Source organism: Octopus sinensis, linkage group LG16, assembly GCF_006345805.1.
Source record: "Octopus sinensis linkage group LG16, ASM634580v1, whole genome shotgun sequence".
NCBI classification, from domain to species: domain Eukaryota; kingdom Metazoa; phylum Mollusca; class Cephalopoda; order Octopoda; family Octopodidae; genus Octopus; species Octopus sinensis.
Genome location: NC_043012.1, coordinates 53,032,134 through 53,056,244, shown reverse-complemented (window position 1 = coordinate 53,056,244; position 24,111 = coordinate 53,032,134). Strand labels below are relative to the sequence as shown.

The 24,111-nt window shown below is 38.5% G+C and overlaps 1 protein-coding gene across 4 annotated transcripts in view; it reads left to right on the top strand.

The window, feature by feature from the left end:
• The window catches only part of LOC115220533 (conserved oligomeric Golgi complex subunit 1), a 264,126-nt gene that overhangs the window by 87,118 nt on the left and 152,897 nt on the right, over positions 1-24,111 (top strand). For all 4 annotated transcript variants that reach the window (XM_036510123.1, XM_036510124.1, XM_036510122.1 and 1 more), the window contains exons 17-21: positions 6,369-6,527; positions 11,109-11,279; positions 16,823-16,915; positions 18,818-18,916; positions 23,583-23,675. In XM_036510123.1, the coding sequence (XP_036366016.1) occupies positions 6,369-6,527; positions 11,109-11,279; positions 16,823-16,915; positions 18,818-18,916; positions 23,583-23,675 (615 nt within the window). The remainder of the gene's footprint in view (positions 1-6,368; positions 6,528-11,108; positions 11,280-16,822; positions 16,916-18,817; positions 18,917-23,582; positions 23,676-24,111) is intronic.

Sequence of the window (24,111 nt, the reverse complement as noted above, 5' to 3'; positions counted from 1 at the left end):
AAATTTGGCTGGCAGTTTCTTACTGTAATAGTAGTTATTGTGGTTATTATTATCATCTTCATTATTATCATTATTATTATTATTATTATTGTAAGCACAAGTAAAGATTAAAGAAAAACAGTGAAGTTTTTCTAAGAAATTTTACCATTTAGGTCTGTTTCAATATTATAGAATTTATTTCCAAGTTTTAGCTTGCTTTTGTAATTATCTATAAACCTCCTATAGAAATATTCACACATTTTCATTTGATTTGTGTGTGTGGTGTGGCCAGGAGGTTAGGCTGCTGAGGTTATGATCATGCATTTTTGGGTTCAATTGTACGACTCGGTGGCATTTTATTCCACATTCTCCCAGTTCACTCAGCTGAAAGATGAGCCCCTAGTACAGCTGTCTATCCTTCTAGCTTTTACATTATTGCAGCTCTGCTGGATCAGGTTTTGTAGGGCTGAGATGGTGTTTGTGTCTGTTTGCCCCCAGAGACTTAAAACAGTTATTAAAAGAGTAACGACTGTAGATTGTTTTTTTATTTTCATTTGCTACATACAATTTTGGACTTTCTGTGTTTTTCTGAAATACTTTATCTCTTCATAAAAACGAATTATTATTCTGACCCATGTGGAACAACACTTCAGCTCTGATTGAATTGACCACGATCAGGGTTGTTCAAGCTTTTGCTATCCTATCCTTCTTTTTGCCATATTTCAAACCACATTACCCAAAGTATCCTTCTTTCTCAAGACAATATACTTGAGAACAGTTTAGGTGCTATTTATAGTTGGTTGAGCAACCACATAGATAGAGGGCCATTCCTGAAAGTGCATAAGTCAATACCAAAGAGGAAGCAATAACATTCTTTTCTTTTACTTTCCTTTTTAAGAAATGTCACTACATATCAGTTGGTTCCATATTGTAGAACTTATCAACATCATAACTGCTATCCTGAAAATTCATAAACTACCAGTAGATAATAATAATAATAATAATAATAATAATAATAATAATAATGTGCCTGGTGTACCCTTATCAGACGGGTAGTCATGATGGGTATATTGGGCTTCGTATATTTTACCCCAGTGTCACTTTGATGGCATGAACTGCTCTCTCACTCAATAATAATAATAATAATGATAATAATAATAATAATAATAATAATAATAATAATAATAATAATAATAATATTATTATTATTATTATTATTGTTATTATTATTATTAATTCCTCCTCCTCCATGGGCATATGGCATAGTGGTTAAGAGCATGGGCTACTAACCCCAAGATTCCAAGTTTGATTCCAGGCAATGACCTAAATCATAATAATAATAATAATTCCAGTAGATATATTTATACTTAGTGGGTGGGACCCCCCCCCATCTCACTTTCCTGTTTTCTTCTTCTTCTTCACTGTCTTTCAATTTCTATGGCAACCTCATTAGTGCTGGTGGCACATAAAATTGGCTGGCATCAGGAAGGGCATCTCCATTGTAGAAGCCATGTCAAAGATGAAATTGGAGTTTGATATGGCCTTGCAGCTCACCAGTTCCCTGCTTAAAACATCCAACCCCTGTGAATGTGAAAAGTAGATGTTAAATGATGATGTTGGTGATTTGTTGTTCCTTTTTCCTTATTCTTCTTTTGGTAGTTTCATTTATTAGTGGGCATACTGGAAGGCTAAGCTTTAAGCAGTTTTAGTTGATGGGGACTATTTTGTCTGATATTTATTTCATTATTCCTCTAGGGCATGCAATGCAAGAGAGATATTGATATATGGAAAAGCTCACTTGGACATCATTATTGCAGGGTATTTCTGTTTGAATGCACTGGTTCTCAGCCTATACTGTTATAAGCTCTTGCACGCATGCACACACACACGCACATACACACACACATACAAACACGCACATATGCGTACGCACACACACAAGCACAAACTCTTTCATACAGGGTTGGCCAGAAGTCACCCGACTGAAAACCAAAATTCCATAAATACTATTTGTAATTCTGTATTGACTTGAATGGAAAAATGTGTCGCTCAAGAAGGAAGGACTTCAGCTTGAACAATTTTCATGATGGTGCATATTTAGATGCTTTTATTAAATTCATACACTTATTAAACATAAATGAAATGGTTTTGATTTACTGTCAGGTGCCCTTTGACCAACCCTGTATATTATATACAGACATCCCTCTCTCTCTCTTTCGGAGAGGCACAAGCACCTACACGTACATATATATAAAAAATACAAATTGGGACAAGAATGGAAAACATCCAGACAGGTGATACAAAAAAGGGGACAAAACATCCAGATAGATGATACAAAGAAAACAATGACGAGTCATTCAGAGTTTTCTTTCCTCAGTTGAGTTCCAGATTATCTTTGCAATTTCAGCTGGTTATGCTTGAGATTGCTCCAATCTGGCCAGCCTCAAGGAAAAATTAAGCTAAGAGCATTAAATTCCTTGGAAAAAAAACTGAATGTATATGAAAACAAGGATGGAAAAGAACAGAGAATGTTACAGAAATACAAATAACAGGACATAACAATAGGTGTCTTTTGATTAAGGACGAATTAAATTAAGCTGGCGTGTGTGTAAGTAAAGCCTTACAGCAGGGATACAGAATTTCACAAGCACAGGAAGGAATATAGATGTTGCATGGACAGTGGCTGAAGCAAGAAAGAAAAGTCAGGCTTAGCCAAACACCAGTCACGTGGGGAGAGAAGAGAGAGAGGTAGAGGCAGAGGGACAGAAGAAATAAGGAGGGGGCGAGAAAAAATGACAGGGACACAATGAAGGGAAAAGAGGAGGGAAAGTGAGCATAAAGAGAAAGCAAGGAAATGTGAGAGAGAGGGAACAGAAGAATGAAGGGTGGAATGAACGAAGTAAGCATGAAAGGGCTGATAGAAAGAAGGAAGAAAAAAAAAAGAATAGAGTCCTACAAGATTTAGATAAATATATACACAGATATAAGAGAGCAAATTGTACATGCTACCTGTTCCTGTTAGTCATAACCCCTGAAATAACATAGGATATATTGCTTTTCCTCAAAAACTCACTGGAATAAATATAGCAGGTTTGAACTCTCAATCAATATATCATCCACTCAGCCACTTCACTTTTACTCCTAGCCTAAATTATTTCATATTCTTTTATAAAAGAATAAAAGAATAGCACACCTAGGAATGACAGAATAAACCTTGTTTTTCTTTCTTTGTTTTTTTCATATATATGAGACTTGAATGGTAAGATAAAGCTTTATTCTTTTTATTCTTCTGGTCAAACTCTAACTTTATGTCAGACTTGATTGGACACTTTTATCATCAAAGCTGTTATAATCATGTCCATCCTGCCTTTTGTCGAGGCATAGATGTATCTCACCTATGACTGACTATCCAATGTGTCTTGTTCTAAAGATGTCACAGTGTAAATTTGAGTGAGATTTGCCCACTACTTTTAGCAGGTTGCGTGACAATACAAAGGTTTCCTCTTTGACTTAATACAACATCTTTTGTGTCATGATATGTTGCCGTAGACCTGCTTGCTTTTGTTTTATTTCAGAATCAACTGTAGACCTCATTCCATCTGAATATTTATAGACTTCTCTTCATCTGAATACTTATAGGAATAGCTGATTTTAAGCTTGGAATTCTAATACGTTTAGGTAAATGTGATTCAGGGTCAGTGCTGTAATATTGTTTCCAGTGTTTCTCTGTTAAATTAGATTGGTTGCAACATAAAATATAAGAAAGAAAACAATTTCTGTTGGTTTCGTTAGACAGTTGCTCTCTCACATCCATGAATTCTTCTTTACAATGCAGCAAAAATATATTGGTGTTTACCCTATAATCACCATCTCTCTCTTTCTATGTGTGTGTGCATATATATATATATATATATATATATATATATATAGTAAAAAGCACCCACTACACTCACGGAGAGGTTGGCGTTAGGAAGGGCATCCAGCTGTAGAAACACTTCCAGATCAGACTGGAGCCTGGTGCAGCCTCCTGGCTTCCCAGACCCCGGTCGAATCGTCCAACCCGTGCTAGCACAGAAAACGGACGTTAAACGATGATGACGATATATGGGGGGGGGGGTTATGTCTATACACCAAATTGAAAAACAAACACTTAGCTTATCAGTACATTATAAATTGCCCCAAATAATGCAGAAATCTGCTCTGATTTCTTCCTAATACATGGTCTGAAATGGAATTGAGATATTGAAATAAAAGCATTCTATATTGAAAATTGCCTGGCTGCAACAGGATACTTGGCTAGTATGTATGTGTGAAAAGGTAAAGACACCATTGGTCATGAATGACCGGCATTGCACCTAAACAGTTACTCTCTGAGGTACAAGTCCAGGCAAGGACGTTTAGGGAAGACCAGCATCCCCTCTCCATGCCACTGATGTTATCCAAGGGAAAGGCAAAGGGTTATAGAGTTTGGTACCAGTGATGTTGCAACTCATTTCTACAGCTGAATTAACTGGAGCAATGTGAAATAAAGCATCTTGCTCAAGAACACAACACACAGCCCGGTCCAGGAATCGAACTCACTACCTTATGATCATGAGCCCAATACTCTAGCCACTGAGCCATGTGCCTTCACTATGTATGTGTCTGTGTGTGTATATATATGTGTATATATATCTAATATATATATATATATAGGCGCAGGAGTGGCTGTGTGGTAAGTAGCTTGCTAACCAACCACATGGTTCCGGGTTCAGTCCCACTGCGTGGCATCTTGGGCAAATGTCTTCTGCTATAGCCCCGGTAGACGGAAACTGAAAGAAGCCTGTCGTATATATGTATATATATATATATGTGTGTGTGTGTGTGTGTGTGTTTGTGTTTGTCTACCTAGCATTGCTTGACAACCGATGCTGGTGTGTTTACATCCCCGTCACTTAGCGGTTCGGCAAAAGAGACCGATAGAATAAGTACTGGGCTTACAAAGATTAAGTCCCGGGGTCGATTTGTTTGACTAAAGGTGGTGCTCCAGCATGGCCGCAGTTAAATGACTGAAACAAGTAAAAGAGTAAAAGAGAGTAAAGAGTATCTAATATATATATATCAGGAGGTTTGGAGATGATGTACAGGTATTATATATTAGAAGAAATAAGGTACTCAAAAATCTGGATGGTTTTATATTTACAGATATTTATTAATATGTCACATGTTTTTATAAATCATATATATCATATATACTCTAGTGGAGTCCTCAGACTGAACTTTTTCTGGAATTTTGTCCCTTTTCATAGTATTATTGAGTGGGTAGGGGTAGAGAGAGATATAAGTTAGCACAGGAGGGTGAGGAATGAGGAGAAAGTGAGAGAGTGTGTTTGCAGATGGTCAGTTCTTTCAATATAAAATGATTCTGGGCTTTTAGAAATGTGAAACCCAGGTGGTCACTTCAGTGGGGGTAAAATGTTTAAAAAAATTGTCTGGATTTCTTTTTAGCATTGTCTTGTGAGAGAGAGAGAGAGAGAGAGAGAGAGAGAGAGAGAGAGAGTGAGAGAGAGAGAGAGAGTGAGAGAGAGTGTGTGTGTGTGTGCGCATGTGTGTGTGGGTGTCTGTGTATCTGAAAAGGGGTGTCAATGGAAAAGAGATGGAAAGAAAGAAGGAAGAGAGAAAGACAATAAAAATGTGTTGACATCTTTGCAGCTGGTCAGTTCTTTCAATATAAAATGATTCTTGGCTTTTAGACTCAGGCAGCCAAACTCAAGTGGCTCAGTTATTGGAGCATGAAACATTTGATCTTAGGCTCATAGGTTTGAGCCTGCATTTTGGTTAAGGTTTTGTCTGAAGCATCAAATTGGCAGAGTTTTGGAGCATTGGATAGAATGTCACCCTATGACATTCTTCTGTTGTTCTGAGTTCAAATTCTACTGATGTCAACTTTTTATTCTTTCTGAAATTGATAAATAATGTATCACTCCTGTACTGCAACTGATTCTGCTTCTCTTCTACTCTCTCTCTCTTTCTTTCTTTCTTTCTGAGAGAAAATAGTAGTAGTCATATATGGAAAAGGATGAGCTCTGCTAGCTTTAGATGGGTGCGTCTGAATGTCTGTGCTTGTTAACCCCCCCCCACCACCACACTGCTCGACAACTGGTGTCGGTTTATTTATGTCCTTGCAACTTGACAGTTTAGCAAAAGAGACCAATAGAATAAGTTCTAGGCTTAAAAATAGGTACTAGGATTGATTTGTTTGTCTAAAACTCCTCAGGGTGGTGCCCCAGTGTGGCTGCAGTTCATTGACTGAAACAAGTAAAAAAAAAATAAATGACTAGATAAAATACATCAATACATTGTAAATATATGTTTTTATTCTTGTTTACTCTTCTATTTATGTGTCTCAGGTCAATGTTTGCTGAAGTGGATCTGGCAAAATTTATTTGGATTGAATCTCCTGCAGACATTCCACCAAATACAGCCTGGATTCCAGCTAGTCAGAAAACCCTCAGCTCTGGTGGTGGCCTTCTTATGAAAGCCTGTACATACACTCCAACTATACAAAGGTGAGTGGTTTTGCTACTTTTGCCATTCCTAAAGCTCTCTATCATTTCCTCATTACACAAGAACACATTGTATTTTGATGTCTGTGTTAGTATATCAATGATATATTTCTTTACTACCCACAAGGAGCTAAACACAGAGAAGACAAACAAGGACAGACAAAGGGATTAAGTTGATTACATCGACCCCAGTGTGTAACTGGTACTTAATTTATCAACCCCGAAAGGATGAAAGGCAAAGTCAACCTCGATGGAATTTGAACTCGGAATGTATCGACAGACGAAATACGGCTACGCATTTCACCCGGTGTGCTAACATTTCTGCCAGCTCGCCGCAGGCAGTAATCTACCAGAGATGTCAGCACGCTGGGTGAAATGCCTAGTGATATTTCATCTGCTGCTACATTCTGAGTTCAAATTCTGCTAACGTTGACTTTGTCTTTCATCCTTTCAGGGTCAATAAATTAAGTGCCAGTTGCGTACTGGGATGAATCTAATCGACTGGCCTCCACCACCAAAATTTTGAGCCTTGTTCCTAGAGTAGGAAAGAATATGTCAGTGGTTAATGTATCATCATTATATGTCTGTTTTCCATGCTGGCATGGATTGGACAGTTTGACTGAAAACTTATTAGCTGGGGAGCTACACCAGGTTCCAGTCTGATTCGGCATGGTTTCTATGGTTAGATGCCTTTCCTAATGCCAACCACTCCAAGAGTGTAGTGGGTGCTTTTTACATGCCAGTTACGTAATACCAGCATTGACCACAACTATGATCTCACTTGGTTTGTCGTAAATTTTGATGTAGCTCACATTAATTTTCATTGATCTGACTTAAGATCAGATGTTTCGCAACCATGACCATCTTTAAAAATCGGCACAAACTTTCCGGACAACCCAATAGTTTTGAGATCAGTCCCACTGCATTGTACCTTGGGCAAATGCCTTCTATTATATCCCTGGGCCAACCAATGTCTTGTCTTATAAGTAAATTTGCTAAACAAAAAACTGTGTGGAAGTCTGTCGTGTGTGTGTGCGCGTCTTTGTGTTTGTTCTGCACTATTATTTGACGGCCAGTGTTGGTTTGTTTATGTCCTTGTATATTAGTGGTCCGGTAAGAGAAGTTTATGGAATAAGTGTCACATTTAAAAAAAAATAACTACTAGGGATGATTTGTTTGGATTAAATAATGCAAGGCAGTGCCCCAGATAGATGATGCAGTATAATGAATTACATTTTATCGGCTGTTAAATGCATGATAAATGATGTTGGGGTAAAATAAGTAAAAAAAAAAAACAGAGAAGAAAAAGACAAAAAACAGGCATGGCTGTGTGGTAAGAAGCCTTCTTCCCAACCACATGGTTCCGGGTTCAGTCCCACTGTGTGGCACCTTGAGCAAGTGTTTTCTACAATAGACTTGAGCTAACCAAAGCCTTGTAAGTGGATTTGATAGACGGAAACTGAAAGAAGCCTGTCATATATATATATATATATATATATATCTGTGTGTGTGTGTGTGTCTTTGTGTCCTTGTTTATGGCCCCATAACTCAGCGGTTCAGCAAAAGACACTGATAGAATAAGTACTTGGTTTTAAAAAAATAGGTCCCCGGGTCGACTAAAACACTTCGAGGCGGTGCTCCAGCATGGCCGCAGTCAAATGACTGAAACAAGTAAAAGAATAAAAGAATAACAAAAGAAAAAGTGATAAACTTGGAAATACATTTTCGACATTGCAGAAGGCGGCATAAACAATCTAGAACACTAGTGTAGGCCAATTTTCAAAACTGCCATTAATCTTGGGTTTTCCATTATTCTTGGAAGTTGCTATTTCAGAAGTTCACTGCAGTACGGAAATAAGAATAAGTCCTACTTCTACTTATTCTTAGTAGATCAGTTGGCATTACAACTGCAAATCCATTTGCCAGACAACTTGTTGCATGGCGGCTTGGTAAATTGGACATGACATAATATCAGCTTTGACTTTTTGATGGTAAAAAGCTGGAATAGAGACGTACACAAGTATCAAAAGACCATGATATTGGCGTTTACATCAATTTTGATGCAGTCTAGTGTTCTTCATCTACTATTGTACGCTCTTTGAAAGAGTAAAGTGCTAAGGTCTGCATTTATGGGGAGACCTACTTTCTTCACCTCCCAGTTCTCTGTCTCTTGGATAAATGTACTTTAAACTTTCTACTTTGACAGAAGGACTGTGAGCGTGCACACATGTGCACATGCATACATGCACAGATACACGTATACCTGCACAGACAGACCTGTATGTGCACACAGATGCATGCAAGAACACCTACACATTCATGCACAGTTATACCAGTGAATGCACACGCATAGAAACATAAGAGCACACATATCCCCATTTACGCATACAATGCAAAAATATGCATTACATGTGCATTCATGTAAGAATACAGATGGACACAAGCACACATACATATACACACAAGAATACCTACACATTTGTATGCAATTATAACCACAAGCATGCATACACACACATACAAACATAAGGATACCCACATATATACCCATATACACATACTGCATGCATATACAAATTTCACATCCGTTTACACAGGCACACGAATACACATTAGCATGCATGCACACATATCAAAGAATGCTTGCACATTCATTGGAAATATACATGTAGAATCATACCAAATTCTACACATGAATATGAATAAATATATATACTCCCATGAAATATTTTCTGGGTGGAAATATTGAATAGTAGAGACGACATGTTTTTCCTTACTTCTGTAGAGCCTGAATGATTTGATTAATTCTGTTATAAGAATGTATTTCACCCTTGTCCAATGATGTATTGGGGGGAGATTATAGTAGAAGGAACAAGCTAATTTTCAACAAGATTGAACACAATACAAAAATGCACATGGTCGAGATATTGCAGCAACCAAAGTATAAAGGTGGACACCTGAAGAACTCTTTTACTTGTTTCAGTCATGTGACTGTGGCCATGCTGGAGCACCACCTCTAATCGAGCAAATCGACCCCAGGACTTTTTCTTTGTGAGCCTAGTACTTATTCTATCGGTTCGCCGAACCGCTAAGTTATGTGGACGTAAACACACCAGCATCGGTTGTCAAGTGATGTTGGGGGGACAAACACAGACACACAAACACACACACACACACATGTGCTAGTACGGAAAATGGACGTTAAACGATGATGATGATGATGATATAAGATGGGCTTCTTTCAGTTTTCATCTACCAAATCCATTCACAAGGCTTTGGTCGGCCTGAGACTATAGTAGAAGACACTTGCCCAAGGTGCCACACAGTGGGACTGAACCTCAGTGAATCTTAAACTTTTAGTAAGACTGTTTTGTATGCAGCGTATATTTTTTTAATTTATTATGCAATTTTTTCTGGCATTCCATCAGTTGCAGTGATGAGTCTCCCAGTTAATCTGATCATCAGAACAGTTTGCTTGTGAGATTAAAGTGCAAGTGGCCTAGCACTCAACAGACGCACATACCGTCAATGTAGTTCTCGGGAGATTCAGCATTGATACGGGTACTGCTCACATTTCTTAGCTAAATGAACTGGATCAGGACACAACACACAATTGAGAATCAAGTTTACAACCTTATGATTGTGAGCTGGAGACCATAGCCAGTAAGCCACAGGCCTTCACAGCAATATGCAGTATATATTTAGTATATACATTATTTACATTATTTACATTTAATGGATATTTGTCCTCATCTTGTTTGTTGTTAACATAACGTTTCAGCTGATATACCCCCCAGCCTTCATCAGGAAGGATAGGAAAATATTAGATTCCAAGTTCAATTGTGACCTGAATAATAATAATAATAATAATAATAACAACAACATAAAAAATACCATGGGAATGAGAACCCAGGTTCGAAATTTCCCCAAGATACCTGATGAAGGCTGGTGGGTATATCAGCCGAAATGTTGTGTAACAACAAACAAGATGAGGACAAATATCCATCGGATGTAAATAATGTACATAATTCATCATGTCTTAAATATAGAACTGTATTATATGTAGTATATATATCAGAGCAAATCAAAAAAGATGGAGTGGTCATGGTTAGATTGTCTTTGATCTAGGTCTAATCTCCATGAAACCCACAAATTCAGCAGTCTACAATGTTCCTATTGCATATTCTGACATCCTGTAGTGTACCATGTTCATGTTTTGCCCTGAGACAGCCTCGATCATGCAGATCTGTAATCGGTTAATATTCCAGTCTTGACTTCACAACTTATTTATTTTTCCAGGCAAAACACATCTTAATCAACATTATCAAACATGTCCTGCCTATATTTGAATTCCAAATAATATTTTATAATCAATTTTCTAATGTTTCTAGCGGGTTATGAGGTTCCTAAGAGGCTCTCATATTGCTCTTTAAGTTTATCATGCTGATGATTGAATTGGTGGTGCTGCTGTTGCTGCTGTTGATGATGGTGATGGTGGTGGTGGTGGTGGTGGTGGCATGTCCTTCATCATTGCTCTCCTTTACATCTACTCTTGTCTTATTTTAGTGTTCTCTTCTATTTCAGCCTATGTAAAACATTTAACGACAAGTTGAAGACCATGTTGGAAGATGTTACACCTTACCTAAATGCAGAAGGTGAAACATCCAACTCGCAGCCAAGCCCCTTCGACCAGTTGGCTGACAGTCCAGAAATAAAGGGGTTCGTCAAGAAATCTACAGAGAACTGTATAATTCAGTAAGGAATAAGTCTTGATTACTTTTGTTTACAATTCCTTTTAATTACAGAAAATATTTCATTAACCTTTAGCTCACTTAAGTGCATCATGGTACCGTGTGAGTTTTCTCCCTTATAGCTAAGGTGCATTGTGCTGTATTGAGATTATTTTTCATGTTTGCAAGGCATGGCTCTGTGATTAAGAAGTTTGCTTCTCACCCATGCTCTTTCAAGTTCAGTCCTACTGCATGGTACCTACCTTGGTCAAGTGTCTTCTACTATAGCCATGGTTCAACCAAAACAGTGTGAGTAGATGTAGTAGATGGAAACTAAAACATGTGCATTGTGTGTGAATGTGTATGTGCTCCAGCATGGCCACAACCTTAGGGCTGAAATATATAAAAGAATGTGTATATATGTATGTGTGAAGGCACTTGACTTAGTGTTTAGGGTATTCAGCTCACGATCGCAACGTCATGAGTTCAATTCCCAGTGACATGTTGTGTCCTTGAGCAAGACACTTTATTCCACATTGCTCCAGTCCACTCATCTGGCAAAAACGAGTAGTACCTGTATTTGAAAGGGCCAGCCTTGTCACACTCTGTGTCACGCTGAATCTCCCTGAGAACTACATTAGGGCTACATATGTATGTGGAGTGCTCAGCCACTTACACATTAATTTCATGAGAGGGCTGCTCCATTGATCGTACTGCAACATGATGCATCTACAGCATGCTAAAGGTTAATAAGTTGAAGCTTTGGCTCAATTTTGTTGTTGCTACTGCTGTTTCTTAGCTTCAGATCAGCCCTGAGCAAAGGCTGCCCTTTTTGTTTCTCTTCAGCTGGATCCCTGCTTTTCCTTGCAGCTTCTGTTCATGTTTTTGTGGAAGGTTTTTCTCTCCCTTTTCTTGTTGGTTTTGAATTGTGATCAATGCTTTTGTAACTTAGTTTTTTTTTTTTCTTGAGAGGGCTGTTATCCCTATGCACATTGCAGAGAAGTAGGTCTATTAGTTTGGCCTCTACTCTTTGACCTGTCCAGCATGGGAAACCCTACCAAGAGCTTGCACTCCATTGGTGTGGCTCTCACCACACTTGCAACAAAGGCATCACCTTGCTGTGGAGCCAACAATGTAATTTAAAACATCTGAAAGAAGGAAACAAGAAAGAACCTTTGTATTCCCCTCGGAAGTCATTCATTTGCTGCTATTCATTATCCTGATGGAGCAAGGTAGATACATCATGTTGGAATGAATTGACCCCAAATACTTATAATTTTTTTTTTTTAAGCCTGGTACTTATTCTATCATCCCTTTTGTTGAATTGCAAATTTACAGGGATGTAACCATGCTAACACTGGTTGTGAAGCAGTGGTGGGGGAAAAATACAAAGATGCACACACACACACACACACACACACACACAAGCTTTTTCCAGATTCTTTCTAACTAATCCAGTCACATTGGATGGAGCAAGGAAGATATATCATGGAGTGGCTATGGTTGGAATGCTTTCGAATATCACTGAATACAATCAGGGTACACCTGGGACTTAAACAACAACATGAATTAAAAACTCACTTCCAGCCTAAACTGTCTTAGAAACCACCTTAGTCTTTTTCTGATGCTTCATTATTTCTGAATTCAATGTGATGTTACCTTAGCTTTGCTCTGAAATATAGTTTTGATCCATTAATCTATTGCTACCAAAAGACAAAAGCACTATTTTTTTTTCTTCTTGAAATCTTTTTCTACATTTTATGATTTTATTATCTTTTTCTTTCTTTTTTTTTTTTTCAATATTTTGGCTCTTTTGTTTACTTGGTGTAAGCATCGAGAAAAGACTTGGCTGAAGCCAGAGTTATTTAATAAATTATACAATTCCCTAAGGACATTAAGTCACTTATTTAATAGTTCTGAATTATTTCTGTCGAACAAATATGCCAGAGAGAATTTTGTGTGGTTGCAGTGTTACTTGCTGAAAGAGAAGAGAAAATTTGAATGTATTTTGATATTTTGATACTTTTCTTTTAGTTTTATCATCATCATCATCATCATCATGTGGTTTTGAACACTTCTGAAGACAGTTTTAGTTCACATGGAGGGGAGTCTTTAACTTAATATCTTCTTCCTCACCGACTAATCACCTTCCAGTGATCTAAATGTTAAATATAATCTTTCACACAGTCAGATTTGGTCTCAAATAAAATCATATTTGTTGTTTTTGTTGTTGTGGTTGTGGTTGTTATTGTTGTTGTTGTCGTGGTTTATGAGGCATAGTGGTGGCAGTAATTTTTAAGGTTATGCAGTCTTCTTTGACTAACTGAACGGTTACACATCCAAATCCTTATTTCAGATATCTGTTGCTCTCGTTCCTGTAGCTGTTGTTTCACCGAAGATGGATTGGCTGAGTTGTTAGAGGATCAGATTAAATGTTTTGTGTCTCTTGGTTCTTACTCTTTCTGGATTCTGAGTTCAAATCTCACCTCGGGTAATTTTGCTTATCATCCTTTTGGAGTTGATAAAATGAAGTACCGTATCAGGGCAGTGGATTGGCAGAGTTGTCAGAGCATCAGAGGGACTGCTTTGCAGTATCCATTCTGCTTCTTTGTGTGTTTTTGAGCTGAATATGACTGGTTAAGCTCTTGATGTTGATGACCAGAAAACCACTGCAATCCAGTAACTGAAATCAGTAAAAGATTGGTGTGGCCTGTTGAGTTGGTTGATACCATCTGAATTGATCAAACGTCTACTTCATAAACTATCAAAAGGAAACTCTCACACACACTCTTATGTGCATGCAAATACATGTTTATGCTTGCTCATTCACACACACATGCATACATACAAAAAGAAACAAAGCTGAGCTGAGTTTATTTTTTTCTTTATTTCCCATGAGGCTTAACCCTTACTGTATCGATTCAATTTTTTTACATATCAGATGGTGATGGTAACTCTAATTATATGGAAATCTTTTCTTGCGACTTCTTTCTATTGGGCAGGCAAAATAATATGTACGGCACATAAAAAACACCATTCGAGCGTGGCCGTTCGCCAGCCTCGTCTGGCACCTGTGTCGGTGGCACATAAAATCACCCACTACACTCTCGGAGTGGTTGGTGTTAGGAAGGGCATCCAGCTGTAGAAACACTGCCAGATCTGACTGGCCTGGTGCAGCCTTCGGGCTCTCCAGACCTCAGTTGAACCGTCCAACCCATGCTAGCATGGAAAGCGGACGTTAAATGATGATGATGATGATGATGATATAAGCACATATAAGTGGTGGGGACGCTGGCAACGGGTAGTGTCAGAGCTATGCCGTCGGGAACTTCGGTTCCTGGTAGGGCCACCCAAGGCGGATTGGTCTGACACCGAGTGGTATTAGGGCCACAACCCGGCAGACGGGGGGCTCTGGTGAAAATCCTCGGAGTGTCTATTTCGGCAACCGGTGGCTCCTCGGTCGTTCTGTCCCTGCGTCTGCGGACAATCTGCGGCAAACAGGATGTCTCTACATGCAGGATTGTTGGGGACCGCTTGTGAAATTCGTATTCCCACGAAACTCCTTCCACTATCATGGTCCGAGATGCCTCGAAGGTGGTAGAAGAAGCCGACTCAACCTGCCCAGGGTGAATGTTAGTACAAGTACAGGAGTGGTTCTGTAGTAAGAACTTGTTTCCCAACCACATGGTTCTGGGTTCAGTCCCACTATGTGACACCTTGGGCAAGTGTCTTCTACTATAGCCTTAAGCTACCCAAGTTGGTAAACAGAAACTAAAAGAAGCCTATCATATGTGTGTGTGTGTGTATATGCACACATATGTGTTTTCTGTGATGATTTGATAAGCAGTGCAGAATTTTACAATTCTGTAAATAATAGTATTTGTTTATAAGCTTATTTCATAGTGATCACTTACAAGCTTTAAGCTTATAGAAAAAAAAACAAATATTATTATTCACGGTGATTGCTTATAAGCTGAAGCTCATCAAAAAATAATATTTACTGGATATATATATATATATATATATATATATATATATATATATGTGTGTGTGTGTGTATGTGTGTGTGTGTGTGTGTGTGTGTTTGTGTATTTGTGTCTGTCCCCTCCCATTGCTTGACAAGTAGTATTGGTGTGTTTATATCCCTACAACTTAGTGGTTCAGCAAAAGAGACTGATAGAATAAGTACCAGGCTTTAAAAAAAAATCAATATTGGATTCAATTCATTTGACTAAAACTTCCTCAAGGTGGTGCTGCAGCATGGCCACAGTTTAGTGACTGAAACAAGTAGAAGATAAAAGATACTATGACATATGAAGTGTGTAGAAACCCGGAAAGTACTCCATTATCAAAGGCAAGTCACCTTGGTTACCATGTCTCAAGTGCACATATATGGAACTGGGTGTACTTGTTTTCCATCCAGTAAAGGTTAATCAAAGCAGAAGAAGTATTTGAGAGGAATTATGAGACACTATATCCAGGATTGCAGAGGTGCAAGCCAGCTACAAAATCTAGTTTTCAGTAGTGCATCAGTTGTAGTATTACTGATAATGTGTTTTGCTTACGTATTTTACTTGTTTCAGTCATTTGACTGCGACCATGCTGGAGCACCGCCTTTAGTTGAGCAAATCTACTCCAGGACTTATTCTTTGTAAGCCTAGTACTTATTCTATCGGTCACTTTTGCTGAACCGGTAAGTTATGGGGACGTAAACACACCAGCATTGGTTGTCAAGTGATGTTGGGGGGACAAACACAGACACACAAACATATACACACACACATGCATATATATATATATATATATATATATACGATGGGCTTCTTTCAGTTTCCGTCTACCAAATCTACTCACAAGGCTTTGGTTGGCCCAAGGCTATAGTAGAAGACACTTGCCCAAGGTGCCATGCAGTGGGACTGAACCCAGAACCATGTGGTTCGTAAGCAAGCTACTTACCACATAGCCACTCCTGTGCCTTTTTTACTTCTTGTAAAAAAAATCACTGTGATCCTTATTCCTTCCTTTATTAGCCCTTTAGATAGTAACCTTCCTGAAACCACCCTGGGTTCTATGATGCAACTTTACATTTTGAAGTGATCTAAGCTGAAATGTTCTGTCAAAATTTCATGTTGATTTTTGTTGAAAACCCCATTTGACTATCTTGTTAAGTTATACATGAAAATAATGTGGAACAAGAGTGTGTCAGTATATTGTTTATTTTGCTTCAATCAACTACAATGTGGGGGTGAGTACGATTGGCCATCTAAATCCCCAGTCTCCATTCCTGCCTTACCACAAGTCCCTTCTCTCTGCAGACCAGTTTACAAGCTAGCCTGCAACAAAGTTCCTGTCTATAGTTCAGCTGTTATCAGCCCATTGGCAGTGCCCTATTTAAAAGATATTTTAATAAATTCTTCATTATTTTAAAAATTAATCGAAAGAAAGGTAGTGTAATTTAACAAAAATTTGGTACTGAAATGGTTAATTCATGTTTGTTTATTTACCTATTTATGTTTGTTTTCTATTCTCTCTCTCTCTCTCTCTCTCTCTCTCTCACGCACACTCTAGGGTTCTGGAGTATATCAGTGAACAAATGCAGCTATGGAAGAAGTCTCTAGAAGAAATACAAGACCAGATCACTAATGAAATCACCATTAACAAGTAAGAAGAATTTGTTGTGGGAGTTGAGTTCATTGCCTAACCTTTCCTTTCAGATTGCTGGACTTGTGCCTATGTTCATGACAACTACTTTTGTAATTATTATCATTGTTATTATTATTTTAGTAATCGTAATAATTATTACTAAAGATGGCAGAATTAGCATGTTAGACAAAATATTGAGCGGTATTTCTTTCAGATCTTTATGGTCTGTGTTCAGATTCTATCAAAGTCATGTTTGACGTTCATCCTTTTGGGGGCTGATAAAATAAGTACCAGTGAAGGACTGGGGTTGGTGCCACTGACTTGCCTCTTCCTCTCAAAACTGTTGGCCTTCTGCCAAAATTAGAAAAAAATTATTGAGGTCTGATAAAAAAATATCAGGACTGGTGCTAGAAAAAGAAAACTATAAAACGTATCAATTCAGCAATTCACTTCTTTGAAGTGGTTTCCTTGTGAAGCCACTCACTTTATCCAGCATCATTTCCGTTGATAGAAGCATTCCTGGAACTCCTGTTTTGGAATAATGAGCTGATATTCTGATATTCACTTGGATTTCCTGAACATCTTGCAATCTTGTTGGGGTTGTCCACTGCCAAGACTGAGTCTTGGTTTTGGGGTCCTAGCCAAAGGCTAACTATTTGTCCCTTTTTATGACCATTTTCAAGAAGTTTTTGTCTTCCTCAATACAATCAACGAGATCCTGTCCAGCTGAATCTCGATCTTCTTTTTGAGATGACCACAGCCTACACACTTTACTTCCAGACACTACTGTAAACAATGGAAGTGGGTGAGAAAGTTATAACTTAGTGTGCATGTCCAACAGAGTTCAAGGTCAATCTGAGCCAAGTGGCTTGACTTGGCGTATTTTAGTTCTGTTACCATAGCAACAGTCTTGATACTTTTTGACTAGAGCCCGTATGTCAATCATCACCACTACAAATTACCCATCTACAAATGTTGTTCCTTGTTTTCTAAATGAATCACCATCAATCCCACTATAAACACCAATACTACTACAAACCACCAATACCACTACACATACCACTGTAATCAACAGCATTTCCTTCTACAAGCATAATCTCTTGCCATCAATACTGTCTCTCAACACCTATGCACTGGCTCAGGAATGAAATTTGCTTAGGGAGTGCACACCCAGGCCCCAAATTTTTTTCCAAATTCGATGACTGGCATTCGTGCTAGTGGAGCGCTAAGAGTACCATCCGAGCGTGATTGTAGCCAGAGCAACAAACTGGCTTCTGTGCTGGTAGCATGTAAAAAGCACCATACAAGCGTGATTGTTACCGGCGTCACCTTACTGGCACTTGTGCTGGTGGTACGTGAAAAAACATTTGAGCGAGGTCGTTGCCAGTGCCGCTGAACTGGCTCCTGTGCAAGTGGCACATAAAAAGCACCATTTGAGCATGACCGTTCCCTGTACTACCTGACTGGCCCTCATGCCGGTGGCACATAAAAGCACCCACTACACTCTCGGAGTGGTTGGCATTAGGAAGGGCATCCAGCTGTAGAAACTCTGCCGGATCAGATTAGAGCCTGCTGCAGCCATCTGGTTTGCCAGACCTCAGTCAAATCGTCCAACCCATGCTAGCATGGAAAGCGGACGTTAAACAATGATGATGATGACGATGTTCTGTGTTCTTTGTGAAGAAACCTAATTCAAGGTACTTTTTACAGATAACTATTTACTCATTATTTTCTAAACCTGAAAAGCGTTACTAGGCTTATTCCTGGGGGGTCCATGCACCTATGCAACAGTAACCCCCACCATTGCTACTACCATCGTAGGCCATCTTCTCAACCATTAACCTGTCACTACCTCCATCATGTAGATTTTGTTGTCTTTGCATGTTTCGTTAAGAGCTACTTTCTGCTTTATATTTTCAGAGTGATATTGGTCGGACGCTTCTGCTACGCATTAACTGACCTTTGCCCTCATTTGTACAACTGCATCACGGCTGTTGAAAACTCAGAGAAAGAGATAAAGTACGTAGTCTTAGTAGTGGTAATGGTAGTATTATTTTTGTATAAACTTTTTGTTTTTGTTGTATTGAATGTTATTGTGGGGCATGGCTGTGTGGTTGATATGTCTGCTTCCCTACCACATGGATTTGGGTTCAGTCTCTCTGTGTGGCATTTGGGCAAGTGTCTTTTGCTATAACCTAGGGCTGACCAAAGTCTTGTGAATGAATTTGGTAGAGGGGAAATCAAAGAAGCCCACTGGGTCACTCTCACTATATATATATATATATATATTGGTAAAAACGGTAAGATAACAAAAGAAAGAGACAGACATCAATATTATGTAAATAGAGGAATTTATCTGTAAATATAATATGTGACAGTTATTCGGTAGCCAAGATAAAACTCTGAGTTTTGGATGCTGAGGTAGAAATCCACGCCGCCATCTCTTCAGTTATCTGGCCATCAGAAAAATGCTATGAAAAAAGACCGTTATACAAAGGGAAATTACTGTGTTATAGACTGCTATATATACGAAAGCGCTAATTCGAAAGACCGCTAATTAAGGTAAAAAGTTCATAGTAAACGTGTAAGTGCGCCTGTTCATACGTACACATGTGCGCTCGCACACCCATGTAATTTTCCTTTGTATAACTGTCTTTTTTCATACCGTTTTTCCGATGGCCGGATAACTGAAGAGATGATGGTGTGGATTTCCACCTCGGCATCCGAAACTCAGAGTTTTATCTTCGCTACCGAATAATTGTCACATATTATATTTACAGATATATATATATATATATATATATATATATATATATATACATACACCACACACACTAAAGAATGGAAAATTGTACATTGTTTAATCAGCTTATGCACATTTCAGATAGATTAGCAAGTTCCAAAATTCTGCAATGCATTAATCATGTATATTTATTGATTCCATATTTAATCAACTAAGATTGTACGAGGATTGAGAAATTTAACACCATCTTGTCTTTATAAAAGCTATACCACACTGCTTGGAATAGAGAACATTTTAAGCGAGATGATTAGTAGTAAAACTAGTAATATTTAACCAGTGTGGAGTGTAGGGTGGTATTTCAGCAGTCCTTTGGAATTGTACTTATTAGATCATGATAGATCACGAGAAGTTTGCTTTCCTACCACAACGGTTTAGGTTCAGTCCTTCTGTGTACCACTTTGAGCAAGTTTTTTCTATAACCTAGGGCTGATCAAAATCTTGTGAGTAGATTTGGTAGATGGAAACCGTAAAAAGCCTATTGAATGTATCATCGTCATCATCGTTTAATGTCCATTTTCCATGCTAGCATGGGTTGAATGGTTTGACTGGGGTCTGGGAAGCCAGGAGGCTGCGCCAGGCTCCAGTCCGATCTGGCAGTGTTTCTACAGCTGGTTGCCCTTCCTAACGCCAACCGGCATGGGGGCCAGTCAGGTGGTACTGGCAACGGCCATGCTCAGATGATGTTTTTTACATACCACCTGCACAGGAGCCAGTCCAGCGGCACTGGCAGCGACCTCGCTCAAATGTCTTTACACATGCCAGTAAGGCGATGCTGGTAATAATCACGCTCGAATGGTGCTTTTTACGTGTCACTGGCACGGAAGCCGGTTAGCCGTGCTAGCAACGATCATGCTCGGATGGGGCTCTTAGCGCTCCACTAGCACTTGTCATCAAATTTAATTTCAATTTCACCTGCCTCAGCAGGTCTTCACAAGCAGGGTTTAGTGTCCAATGAAGGAAAGGTATGCATAAGTGGGCTGGTTACACCCCTGGCCTAGGCCACGAGGTTATGTTGTTAAGAATATGAACAGTCACATCATTGAAATCTGAAAGGTATGAAATAATCATGATTAATTCAAAACAATGTGAATAAGCATTTCACCTGACAGAATAATCTTTTTATCTTTTACTTGTTTCAGTCATTAGACTGTGCCCATGCGGGGGGCACTGTCTTGAAGAATTTTTTAGTTGAATGTATTAATTCCAGTACTTATTTTTCTTAAAGCCTGGTACTTATTCTCTTGGTTTCTTTTGCCAAACTGCTAAGTTATGGGGATGTAAACACACCAACACTGGTTGTCAAACAGGCTGGGGACAAACACAGAGACAAAGACACACACACATAGATATGCATACGGATAGATATGACAGGCTTCTTTCAATTTCCATCTACCAAATCCACTCCCAAGACTTTGATTGGCCTGAGGCTAAGGTAGAAGGGACTTGCACAGGTGACACACAGTGAGACTGAAACCAGAGTAATGTGGTTGGGAAGCAAGCTTCTTACCACACAGCCACACCAGCGCCTATCTGAATGCAAAAGGTTTCAAGGTTCTTTATTTTTCTTAGCACTTATGTTCCCCACTTCCCAGGTTGTTAATTTGTCCCTGGTATAAATAAAAATTTCCTCACTCTTGACTGAAGCAGACTTACAATGCTGAAATTGACTAACAGAATATGAACTCCTGACCAAAAAGCCTTGTAAGTGGTAACTTACCTACTTAGCCTAGCTATTGGCAACTCTAAATAAATTTAAGGTTTTCATTATTTTGTCTGGGGGAAGAGGTTAAATCTTTGTTTTGTCTGGCTGCTTTCTCAACATTCAATAGATTACATTTAATTGTAACACTCTTGTGATCATTGCTGATTCGCACTTCTAGCCTGCTGTGAAGATTATATTGATTGTCGACTGTCTTTGAGAATTGCTTTACCATGCACTTTGACCCAATTGATTCTTCTCTGATATGACATCTTGTGGCACTTCTTTGACTCTTTATTTGAAAGCATTTCTTTTATTGATAAAGTTTTACTTATTTACAGAATAAATTTCTCTTTCACCTTCACTCTGTCAGCTATCCATGCAGAAAGCTGTAAATGCTATTGAACATTCTTAACCTTGAAGATTCGGAATTAGATTTTCTGACGTATACCTGATAATGTCACCACTTTCTACTTTTATATATATACTGTTTAATTTCAAATGGAATCTGTTATAAGTTTACTTGCCGTCTCCCTCTGTTTGTCTTTCTTTCTATTGCTTCAACTAAATTGAACGGCTGAATGAAGGTCTTGTGTAGTCTACCAGAGTCGGGTAGGGGAGAATAAATTAATGGTATGCACTGCGAAAAGAATGTGTTTAACAGTTGAAATTGCTGTTGTTGTTGTTGTGCTGGCTTTAATGAAGCACCCTGCCAAACCCCACACCACCCCTGCCACCTTGTAGGTTCTATTCAAACAAGAAAGATTTAAAGTATAATATCTTTTCAAATTCGATGATGATAACCTTTAACCAGTGCCTTGATATTGATCTCTTCTTTGGGACTTTCCAGCAAGATTTAGCTTGTAAATAAGATTAAACATCATTAGGGCCAATTTGAGAGAGAAAAGAGAAACAGACTGACTCGCAAAGCCGTGTTATCTATCATTTTCCAACTGACTGGAGAGCCTGGCTTTCTTTACTTTCTCAAATTGTTATATGGAATTTTTTTGTTTTTTACATTTTCATTCCTTACTTGTTTCAGTCATTGGACTGCGACCATGCTAAGGTACTGCTTTGAGGAATTTAGTTGATTGCATTGACCCCAGTACTTAGTTTTAAGTTTGCTACTCATTTTAGTCATTTCTATTTGTTGCACTGCTAAGTTACAGAATATATATACAAACACATTTTTGTTTCAAATGGTAAAAAGCAGTGATAGACCCCCTACAAAAGCATGCATATACACATGTATGCATGGATGTTCATCTGTATAAATTGCATTCTTCACAGTTTCATCATCATCATCATCATTTAATGTCTGCTCTCCATGCTGGCATGGGTTTGGACTGTTTGACCTGGAGCTGCCTAGCAGGGAACCGTCCAAACTCTGACTGTCTGTTGTGGCATAGTTTTTATGGGTGGATGCTCTTCCATCTACCAGTTTCATTAACAAGGCATTGCTTGGCTTCAGGCTATGGTAGAAGACATTTTGCAAAGATGCCATGCAGTGAGACTGAACCCAGGATCAAGTGGCTGCAAAGCAAACCCCTTAACCACACAACCATACCTTGCACCTGATGTCTCCAATCATTTTATAAAAAATCTTAACAGTTAATTCAGAATACATTGCTTGTGACTTTCTTTCTTTTTTCTTTTTGTTTAGTTATACAACTTTTCTTCAGTGTTTATATTTATCTTATCCTTCTCTTTAGAGTCTTTGGAAAGGAATCAGTTTTGGTTCTCTGTCTGTCACTTTGCCTTTCTCCTCTCTCTCTCTCTCTCTCTCTCTCTCTCTCTCTCTCTCTCTCTCTCTCTCTCTCTCTCTGTGAACATCTCTATCTTCTTTCACTATTAAATTCATGTAAATACTCATATCAATATCAGCCCAATTTACTTATTTCTCCGAATCAGTGATTTTTCTACAGTTTTATTATGATTCTTCTACTTAATCTCTCACATTGGTAACCTCAGAGGTCAACTATGTTCCACCTAGAACTCCTTTGTGGCTAAAATTTTGGTCAGTTGCCAGTTTTCACTTGGAACGATCTGTCTCCCCAGAAACTTTAGTTCACTTTATTTTATTGATGACTTTATGATTTGTATTCTATATGTGTATGTGTGTGTGTGTATAGACCTCAAATAAAACCTTCCCCTGTATCTACCTTTATCTCTTTCTCAAACAGGTTACACACATTGAAAAGTAAAGCTACACCAGTTGACAGTGCCTGGGAAAATATCCAGTCCATGTTATCGGAACGTCACCTGGATTCCTGCCAGTAAGTAACTGATATGTTACTCTTACGTTTCTTAATTTCTAACCGTTAGCCTAGTCTGCAGTTTTGCTGTTAGCCGCTTCATGTATTACCATAGTCTATAACCTTAGCATTAACCAGTTTCAAAACAATTATCCTGTCATACAGTTCCTGCCTGTAAGCCTATTTCAGGTGAGAGCCTGTTGTGGAGCCTCCTTAAGGTTTTACTTGAAGCATTAGTCTATTCTATAATTTCACTTTCAGATTATCCCAACCATTCACCTGTTGTATACCAAAGTTTTCTTCTAAGCCCATGTCAAGTATTAGCATATCCTATAATTTTCTTGTTATTCTATTTGAAACATCACCTTATTCTATCATTTCATTATGAACCTAATTTAAACATGACCTGATTCTATAGGTTTCTTTATAAATCTGTTTTAGACAACAACCTATAGTT